The sequence below is a fragment of the Rousettus aegyptiacus genome, unplaced genomic scaffold, assembly GCF_014176215.1.
Source record: "Rousettus aegyptiacus isolate mRouAeg1 unplaced genomic scaffold, mRouAeg1.p scaffold_m13_p_1, whole genome shotgun sequence".
NCBI classification, from domain to species: Eukaryota; Metazoa; Chordata; class Mammalia; order Chiroptera; family Pteropodidae; genus Rousettus; species Rousettus aegyptiacus.
In genome coordinates this window covers 90,058,183-90,069,149 of record NW_023416284.1, presented here as the reverse complement: position 1 = coordinate 90,069,149, position 10,967 = coordinate 90,058,183, and the positions used below count along the sequence as shown (strand labels likewise).

Below are 10,967 nucleotides of genomic sequence, written 5' to 3'. Positions count from 1 at the left end.
TCCCCCACCCTATAATCCAGGACAACAGAGGCCAAATAGCACCACCTCACCTCCTCAGACATGGCAGGTAACCCCTATGGGCCAACTGCTCCTGCTCCAGGCGGGGCACCAGCTGACACCACCACCCTGGCCGTTCTCCCCTTGTGAGAAGCGCCACCCCAGGGGCAGCACACAGACAGGCCCTTTATGGTTTACATGCCTTTCTCGACTAGTGACCTATACAACTGGAAGGCACAGAATCCAATCCGCCTTTCTCTGAGAAACCCCAGGCATTAATGGGACTCTTAGAAAGTGTCTTTCAGACTCACTGCCCCACCTGCGATGATTACCAACAACTTTTAATTACCCCCTTGACCCCTCAGAAGAACCCGGACCTGACACACTCTGACTGAAACACAAAAGATAGCTGCAGGAGGGAGGAGAGTTGAGGAAGCATGGGAACAGGTTGAAGAGGAATTTCCTTCCACCCGCCCAGACTGGGGACACAATTCTCAAGCAGGGGTAATGGCATTAGATCAGTATCACCAGATTCTAATTGGGGGAATTAGGATGGCTGCTCGCCAACCAACTAACCTTTCTAAGGTGACTGAAGTTATACAGGGACCTCAGGAATCTCCCGGGGCATATCTTGAACGGCTACAGGAGGCGTACCGGGTATACACCCCCATTGATCCTGAGGCCCCTTAGAATCAGCGGGCAATTAATGTAGCCTTTGCTACACAGGCAGCCCCTGGCATCTGGTGTAAGTTGCAGAAATTAGAAGGTTTTGCAGGAATGAATCTGTCCCAACTTTTCGAGATAGCCCAGGAGGTGTTCAACAATAGGGAGGCACCAGATGACCCCAAACGCATGGCTAAAATAATGGTAGCTGCCATTCAGGGGAGAGATCAGGGAAGACTAGGGCACAACAAGGGAGATCAGAAAGACGCCCATGTAAGGGATGGGCACCCCTAGGGAAAAATCAATGTGCCTACTGCAAGAAAGAAGGCCATTGGAAGAATGTCCTGAGAGAAACGCAAAAGACCAGGAAAATTGCAAGACTAAAATCCTCATTACTGAGGAAGAGGACTGACAGAGCCGGGGCTCCTACACACTAAACCCCCAGGAGCCCAGGGTATCCTTGAAAATAGGGAGCATAATTGTTAACTTCCTGGTGGACACAGGGGCTACCCACTCAGTGTTACTCGATCCAAGGGGACCAATCTCTGAACAAAAGACAGTTGTTCAAGGGGCCACTGGCAAAATATGAGAATACCCATGGACACCTGAAAGGACTGTAGATCTGGGGCGAGGAGTCATGACCCACTCTTTCCTCGTAATTCCAGAATGTCCGGCCCCACTCCTTGGTAGAGACTTACTTCAAAAGTTAAAGGCTACTATCACATTCGGAGATAGTACACCTCAGATGTCTATATCTGCCTCATCAACTATCTTAATTACCTGTCCTCTATTCAAAGAGTATCTCCTCTGTGAAAAAGAAAATGTGGGCCCATCCACGAGGCCTTTACTAGACAGACTCCTGATAGAATATCCATTCTCCAGACTCCGGTACCCACCACCAAGAGACAGGTAAGAGAATTCCTTGGGGTGGCAGGCTATTGCAGACTTTGGATTCCTGGGTTTGCAGAGATTGCAAAGCCCCTGTGCTCAGCTACAGGAAGAAATCAGCCCCTCAGTTGGACAGAGACAGAACAGAAGGCCTTTGACTTTCTCAAGCAGGCACTCATATCAGCCCCAGCCCTTGTCCTTCCAGACATCACCAAGGATTTCATCTTTTTGTAAGTGAGGCTAAGGGAATTGCAAAAGGAGTCCTAACCCAAACCCTAGGCCCATGGCGCCAACCAGTGGCTTATCTATCAAAGAGACTAGACATGGTGGCCTCTGGATGGCCACCCTGCCTACGAGCCACAGCAGCAACGGCTCTCCTAGTCAAAGAGGCTGACAAACTCACCCTTGGGCAGAGTCTAGACATTACTGCTCCTCATGCAGTGGAGGCCCTTCTCCGCAGTAGCCCAGAGCAGTGGATGACTAGCTCTAGAATCACTCAATACCAGGCTCTCCTCCTTGACCAGCCAAGGATCAACTTCTCAAAAGCTACTATCATTAACCCAGCCAATCTGTTGCCAGACCCAGACCCTGAGATCCCCATTCATGACTGCATAGAGTTCACTGATGCTGTGTGTTCCTCGCAGCCAGACCTCAAGGACTTCCCTTAGCCTGAAGCTGATGAGGTACTGTTCACAGATGGGAGCAGCTTCATACAAGGAAAAAGGTATGCTGGAGCAGCAGGTGTTACTCTAACTGGCACTATCTGGTCACAGGCTCTTCCTCATGGGACTTCTGTTCAAAAGGCCAAGCTTATCGACCTTACTGAGGCACTGCTATGGAGAAAGGATAAGGCAGTCACAATATACACTGACAGCCGATATGCCTTTGCTACCGCAAATGTACATGGAACCATCTACAAAGAAAGAGGGCTTCTGACCTCGGCTGGGAAAGACATTAAAACCAAAGAAGAGGTCTTAGCCTTACTTGAAGCCATATGGATACCTAAGGCTTTAGCTATTGTTCATTGTAAAGGACATCAAAAAGGGAATAGTCCTTTTCTGAGGGAAATCGTCCCGCCAATGCAGAGGCAAGAGTAGCAGCCACAAGGCCAGTGGGGCCCCCACTGAGGTTTCTGAGGGAAATCGTCCCGCCAATGCAGAGGCAAGAGTAGCAGCCACAAGGCCAGTGGGGCCCCTACCACATCTCCTGACTATTGTCCCTTACCCAGAACTGCCTCCATCTCCAACCTACATGGCAGAAGAAGACATATATTTCCAAGACAAGGGGGCCACTAAAAACCAACAGGGGTGGAAAAATCAGGCTCTCATGAGCCCTTAGAAGGACTCTGCTCCACCAGCTGCACCAGACCATGCACCTAGGGAGGACTAAGATGCTCCAAGTTTCAGATCCCCTCTTTCACTTGTTAGAAGGGAGGAAAGCTGCAGAGGAGATTGCCTCGCAATGCTCAGCCTGTGCCCAAGTTAACCCAAAGAAAGGGAAAATAGAAGAACCTAGACATAGGGAAACAGGAACTCATCCAGGGGACCACTGGGAAGTTGATTTCACTGAGGTAACTCTGACTGTGGGGGGCTACAAATATTTACTTGTTTTTATAGACACCTTTTCAGGATGGGTAGAGGCCTTCCCTACCAGGAAAGAGACTGCTTTAGTAGTCACTAAGAAACTACTACAAGAAATCCTCCCTTGATTTGGTCTCCCCAGAACTTTAGGGTCAGACAATGGGCCAGCCTTTGTAGCAAAGGTATCACAGCAATTGGCTAGCTATCTAAATTTGCACTGGAAACTCCACTGTGCCTACCGGCCCCAAAGTTCGGGCCAAGTAGAGCGAATGAATCAGACCCTAAAAGAGACATTAGTCAAGTTAGGATTAGAAACTGGTGGGACCTGGGTAGAACTTCTCCCCTTTGCTCTTCTCCGAGCCAGGTGTACACCATATATTAATGGGTTAACCCCATTTGAAATTTTCCTTGGAAAACCCCCACCTTTAATACCTAGAATAGAAGAGGAGAAAAAGGCAGAAATGCATAACCTTGTCTTACTTAAGTCCTTACAGGCCCTTCAAAGTATACAGAAGGAGATTTGGTCCCAGGTTCGCACTGCCCACTCGGCTCCAGAGGATGGACTTCCCCACCAGTTTCAGCCTGGGGACTCTGTGTGGATCCGAAAGTTCACTTCCAAGGGACTAGAACCCAAGTGGAAAGGACCCTTCACTGTCTACCTGACAACACCCACTGCAGTTAAAGTAGACGGCATCCCATCATGGATTCATCACTCCCACGTGAAGGCGGTATGAGAATGGACAGCGCAAGAAGACGGGCCTTCAGGACTAAGACTCAAACATATATAAGTCTAACTCTCTGTTTCTTCCTTCTTTCTTCTTTAGCCCAGGCATACAGAAACATTCACCAGCCCAGAATATGGGAACTTATAGTACCTGAGACCGGTGAAATTATTGCCCAGAACATCACCAGCCATGGTGCTCCAGAGATTCGAGTAGACTTGTGCCAGCTTGCCAAGGATACCGTCGCTGTTGCAACAGCCAGATGCCACTTTAGACCAGGTGGAGCTTTCACAGGTGGAGGGGTATACTTAGGTTACAGGGGAGACCCGGCTGTGGCATTTTATCAGCTGAAAAAAGCCTCTTAGGGATAGTGCTTTATATTTTTTCCCAGGGACATTATCCAGGGATATCTAGCTGCATGAGGAATAGCAAACTGGAATGTGAGGGTCAAGGCCACTTTTCTTGTGCTAACTGGGGTTGCGAAACTATCTCTACTATAGATAATTATAACAAGCAGAATGATAATCATCTTAGATTAATAAGAGGACCAAGCCCCTCCACATGCTCTCTTGGGTCCTGCAATCCTATCATAATCACCATTAAAACAGGTAGCCCTGGGGAACAACACTATTGGCTCACAGGACAGACATAGGGCATCAGATTCTATAAAACCGGGCATGATTCAGGACTATATTTTACTGCACAGGTTAAGAACCCTCCTAGAAAAATTTACCCTATAGGTCCCAACAGACCACTGCTAGTTCCAGGACTACCCCGAGGTCTTACATCCACAAAAACTCATGTTTCCAGGGCGACTCCAACTGCGGCTCTAGCCTCTCCAGGTAGTGGCCTAACAGCCATTAAACTCCAGGCATTTAACCACCCACAGCCTGACTCAGAAAGAGAATTAATAACTATGTTGACAACAATATATAAGGTTTTAAATAAGACCTCCCCAGACATAGGGCAAGATTGCTGGTTGTGCCTAAACCCGAAGTCCCCTTATTATGTAGGGGTAGGAACTCCCCTAAACTTAACTGAGCTCAGCAGCACACAAGCCTGTGTATGGGAAACTCCTCGACTCACCTTAGGAGATATACAAGGAAAAGGAAACTGCCTAATTTCAAAGAGCTATTCCAAGCTGTTGGCACAGTCACCTTACCTTACCTTGATAGCTGTAACTGTACTATAGAAGTACCAACTTCAGGGAATAAATACTATAAGGCTCCAGATAATACTTGGTTGGCATGTGATAGTGGGATCACTCATTGTGCTGCATTTGTTTTTTTCAACTCAAGTGAGGCTAACATTTTTATCCTGGTCTTTGTACTCCCTCAAGTGTCCCTCTGCAATGGATCAGAAGGCAAACTCCACTTTTTCTACCAGGACAGGCTGCAGAAATGGGCTGTGCCAGTCTTAGTACCCCTTCTTATGGGACTTGGAATAGCAGGCTCAGCGGCTGTAGGTACCACTGCTCTCATTAAAGGGGAAAAAGAATTATGTGAAATTGGGGCATAGATTGATAAAGATAACAAGACCTTAAAAGACACCATAAGTAGGCTGGAACTTTAAGTTGATTCACTAGTAGAGGTAGTACTTCAGAATAGAAGAGGGTTAAATCTATTATTTTTAGAACAAGATGGATAATGTATGGCTTCAGGTGAAACCTGTTGCTTCTATGCCAATAACTCTGGAGTAATTAGAGAAAGCTTACGACTAGTGCAGAAAAATTTAGATGCAAGAGAAAGACAGAGACTGGAGTCAAATAACTGGTTTCATAGGATGTTCAATTGGTCACCATGGCTAACAACCCTTCTATCTGCTATAGCTGGACCTTTAATCATCCTCCTCCTCTTGTTAACTTTTGGTCCCTGTTTCCTTAATTTCTTGTTTACATATATATGAAAAAGAATTAATTCTATTAAACTTTTAGTATTATAGAATAGAGGCTATGAGCATATTCCACATGAAGAATCAAAGATTTGATTGTCAGCTAAGGCCAGTGGAATGTGGTGGCTGAAAAATGACTGCTAGAAATTTATTGCTTGCAGAAAATTACTGTTTAACTCTGTTTAACTATCGCCATAGAAACATGGGCTTTTTAATTAGAAGAACATAACTTTCTAATAACATGCTTTCTGCTTCTGTACTCCTGCTTGCATACCTGACCTGTGGGTCGACAGGTAATGAATAGAAGAAGGATAGACCTTTGTGTTTAGACAAAATGAAGAATAGGATTTTGAGGTTAAAACCCCTGTACTTCTGCGTTTTGCTGCTGCTTAATTTGGGGTCTGCGTACCCCTGGCAGACCCAGCTGGCTGAATAAAGAGTGTTTCCTATAACTCACACATTGAGTTCTGGTGGTCCATGTGTCTTTCGGGGGCTGGTGGCTACAACATGGGGTTTCCAAATTTAGAGTAAAGGCCACTGCTCAGCACTTCGTTCTTCCAATTAAATGGCTCAGTGAACAACCTGTCTGGATTGAGCAGTGTGGCCTCTGACAAAAGAAAAATCAGAAGCATTACAACAACTTGTAGATGAACAATTGGCCAGTAATCATATTGAACCCTCCTCTTATCCACGGAATTCACCAGTATTTGTTATAAAAAAGAAGTCAGGTAAATGGAGAATGTTAACAGATTTACGAAGGATTAATGCCGTCATTCAGCCTATGGGGACTTTGCAAATCTGGGCTCCCTAACCCCGCCTTAATTCCCCAAAATTGGTTTTTAAAGATTATAGATTTAAAAGATTGTTTTTATACTATTCCTTTACAGCCTCAAGATAGAGAAAAGTTTGCATTTACAATTCCTACTTTAAATAATGCTCAGCCTACTCAGCGATATCAATGGAAAGTATTACCCCAAGGCATGCTTAATAGTCCTACCATGTGCCAAGCATTTGTGAATATGCCTTTGCAAGAAGTAAGGGAAAAGTTCCCTCAGGGACTTGTGTATCACTACATGGATGATATTCTTTTTGGGCATGAAAAGAAAGAAATATTAGAAAGTATGTTTTCATTTGGAAAAACTGCTCTGGAAAAGTATGTATGGGCTTGAGATAGCTCCTGAGAAAATACAAGATTCTGTTCCTTATCAATGTTTAGGATATAAGATTTTGCAACAGAAAATTACTCCTCAAAAAATAGAAATTAGGCAAGATGCTCTCAATACTCTTAATGATTTTCAAAAATTATTGGGCGATGTTAATTGGCTCCATCCTTCCCTCAGCATCCCCACATGTGCTTTTGAACAACCAAAGTGACTCCATCTTAGGTATAAGACTCCATCTTAGGCACGGGCCAGTTCCTGGAAAAGCCGCAGACAGTGAGACAGTCACCCCACCCTAGACTCAGCCAATCAGAGCAACTATGGAAAGTAACTCTCCAAATCCCCCGCCTTGTTCCTTGGCGCCATCACCCAGCCAATCCTGCTAAGAGACAAGCTTGTTGTACCAATCCTGTAACGCCAAGACATCGCTCCCCTGTGCTTACGATTTTTCCCTTCAAATACCCCTGAAGCCCCATGTTTGGGACCACCTCCTACTCACTGCTGCGTCGGTGTGCGGACTGCGGTCCGGACTCGAGTCTGAAATAAACTCCCTCTTGCTCTTGCATTTGTGTCGGCTTCTTGGTGGTTCGTAGAGAAACGAGTCAGGGCATAACACTTTAACTAACTTGTTCTCTATTTTAGAAGGGCCCAGGCATTGGCTAGTCCTCGGGAACTAATGTTGTTGGCAGAAAAGGAATTACAGAAAATTGATGAGGCCTTTTGACAGGCCCAGTTAGATCACATTAAATCTTTTGACAAATTATTGTTGGTTATTTGTCATTCTCCTCATTCTCCCACTGCCATCCTTATGCAGGACCCTAATATTATTGAGTGGATGTTCTTAGGCCATAAGCCTAAGAGAAAATTAGAGGCTTATATCAGTAAGATTTGTGATTTAGTCATGAGGGGTCAGCTTCGCTTCAGATAACTCACTGGACAAGATCCTGCAGAGATTATTGTTCCTTATAAGGAATCACAAATAAAATCTTTCTATCAATTGAATGAAGATTGGCAGAATGCTTTTGCTTGCTTTGTGGGATTAATTCATTGTAAATATCCTAAGCTTAAAACTTTGCCGTTTCTTTTGCGTACTCCTGTGATTTTACGTCAGGTGGTTCAATCTAAACCAGTGGAAGGTCTGACCTTTTTCACAGATGCTAATAAGAAAGGTCTTACTGGGTTCACAGGAGACGCTGATACCAAGGTAATTCAAACACTTTACACTTCGGTGCAAAAGGCCGAATTATATGCTATTATTCTTTTGCTTACTTACCATGCAGAAGCATTTAATATAGTTACTGATTCCCAGTATGTTGAATACATTGTGCAACATACAAAGGAGGCTTATATACCCCTTTCTCCAGATGAACTCACTGAATTATTTACACAATTACAGAATTTAATATTACTAAGGCAATGGCCTTTATTCATTATTCATGTGAGGGCTTATACCTTGTTGCCTGGCCCTGTGACAGCAGGTAATCGGAAAATTGATCAATTGTTAATTGAGCCTGTTATCACTGCTCAGAAAGAGCACGCCCTTCATCATTCTAATGCTAAGGCTCTAAAAGAGCATCATCAGTTAACTTGGCAACAAGCTAAACAGATTATTAAGGAGTGTCCCACCTGTTCTCCTTTTGTTACGCCCTCACTGCCTCTTGGAGTCAATCCCCGAGGAATAGCAGCTAATATGTTATGGCAGATAGATGTAACACATTATCCTGAATTTGGTAAATTGAAATTTGTCCATCATTCAATTGACACCTTTTTAGGCTTCATTTGGGCTACTGCTTTAAGTTCTGAAAAGGCTGATGCTGCTATCACCCATCTATTAGAAGCTTTTAGTTTCCAGCTCAGCTAAAAACTGATAATGGATCTGTATATATTTCTAGTATTCTGTTGCTTATACTACTGGTATTCCTTATAATTCCACTGGCCAAGCTATTGTAGAACGTGCTAATCGCACACTCAAGGAGTTGCTTATAAAACAAAAAGGGGGAATATGGAATAAGCATTGTATACTTTAAATTTTTTACATCAAGATGAACAAGGCAGCACAGCGGCTCATCAGGATTTGGTGAAACAGGCCAGTGAGCCTTTGCAGCAGCCAGTATGCTACAAGGATCTGAAAGGGGATTGGGTGCCTGCAGAGGTACTGAAATGGGGCCGAGGTTTTGCTTATATCTCTACAGGAACAGAGAATCTTTGGGTCCCAGCCAAGACTGTCGGGCTCCGGGAGCAAAAAGAAGCGGTGGGTAATCAGTGAGTCAGGTCAGGAGATAACTCCAACTTTCTTATTCCTTGCAAAGGCAGCCCTGATGTGGCACAAGTAAGTGAGGTACAAGCTGAGACAGGAAATTATTCATATTGGGCATATGTGCCCAATCCCCCTTTGAATAAGGCAGTAGGATGGGGAAATGCTTCAGCGATAGTTTATGTTAATGATTCTAATTGGATGCTTGGACCTTATGATACTAGAGGGCATCTCAGGCCTGAAGAAGAAGGGAGAGTGATTGAGAACTATACAGTGGGAATGGAAGGGATGCCAATTTGCATGGGAACTCGAGGGCACTGTTTACAGCTGGGTGCTCAAGCGTGGTTGACTATTTTGTAGACTTCTGAACAGAATGCTGGGGTAGGTCACTCGTTTTTGTTACTCACTTTGCTTGAGCCTGTGTTCAGCTCCCCTATGTTAAGGGAAAATTTTCCAGTAAGCCGGCATTAAGGATTTACTCTAATTCTGTTTTAATCAGGGTGTGGTTCTAGGCTTTATAAACTGCCTCTTTTGGGAGCTTGGGGGCATGGTAGAGAGTCAGTCAGTGGCCAGCTAATAAAGGCTCACAATTTATCTCAATTGGGTCCGTGGGTCTTAGATTTGATCGAACCACAACATTTGGAGGCCCCAGCGAGATTTCTCCAAAGGGGGAGATCTCCTAAGACCCATGACCCTGGCCACCTTGGGCAAGGACCTGCCCCGTCTAGGGGACAGCCAGTGAGAGACGTTCCTCGGCCCCGGACGCCAGGCAGACTCACCCAGGAGGGCAGGCAGACAAAAGGTACTATTCTGTAACAATGGGGCACGAGCCATCTGGAGCAGCTTCACCGGTGAGTCAGACTGCACTACAGGTATCCAGGTTTCTGGGTATCTGTCAGGGAACTAGTGGAAATGCTGGATGCAGCAATACTTCCCTAGTTCGGTCAAGGTCTGAGAAGTCATACTTAACTACAGGCTTTTGCGTATGCTAGCATTTTGTGTTCCATATTGTGTCTGTCTGTCCAGACTGGTTTTTTGTCTGTATTGTGTCTATCTGTGTGGACTGGTTTTTGTCTGTCTATATTGTGTTTGTCTCTCCAGACTGGTCGAATGTGCTGTTTTCCTTAGGTCTGGTCTCCGTGGCCCCGTCCAACTAGACTCTGGGTCAGAGTCTGATCCTAGCCCTGGCTTATTTGGCTTTCGTGGGGATGTTCTCTTTTCTTGCCTGTTTTTACTGCCAGCAGCTCCTCCAGGTCCTTTTTACCTTGGGAGAATGAGAGTGGGTCCTCTGAGAAGCTATATCACCTTTGTAAATAACCTAGTTATTAAACCTCTTCCTCTGGAGCAGGTGTCTATTCACCCCACCCAAGTTATACCATGAGAGATGCTGTCTGCACACACAAACGCATCTACTACTTAGTGTGTCCATCTTGAGCACTTGGTTCGATAACATTTAATCTCTATAGTAAGTGTAAAAATGGGACACAATTTTGATCAGGTAAATCAAAGACATGAAGCTTTGATTCCAGGGAATGTTGGATATCCCTCAATGTCTGTGCAGACATTTCTTATCCTGATGGCCACAGTCTCATAGAAGAGCAGGGAATATATAAGTCTTTTCGAGTGTTCTTTAGCTAAATAAGGGGCTGCTTCAGACGCTGGAATCTATGGGATCCCAGCATTGTTGACTTTGATAGCCTCTGTCTCCACAATCAGCCTCCAGTTTGTCAGCCTACCTGCTTCCAAGCTGACTATTCCCAGCAGCAAGCACTCTACCTTTTCTCTCTCCCGCTTGCATGAAAATGGTCACCTG

General features: G+C 45.0%; 1 protein-coding gene across 1 annotated transcript; it reads left to right on the top strand.

Annotated features, from left to right (window-relative positions):
- The first annotated feature begins 940 nt into the window (after nt 1-940).
- LOC118612883 lies at nt 941-2,666 on the top strand. Its single transcript, XM_036234915.1, is given in 3 exon segments — nt 941-966; nt 1,479-1,768; nt 1,771-2,666. Coding segments are annotated over 3 exon segments (1,191 nt in total). The 3' UTR covers nt 2,646-2,666.
- Nucleotides 2,667-10,967: the final 8,301 nt, after the last annotated feature.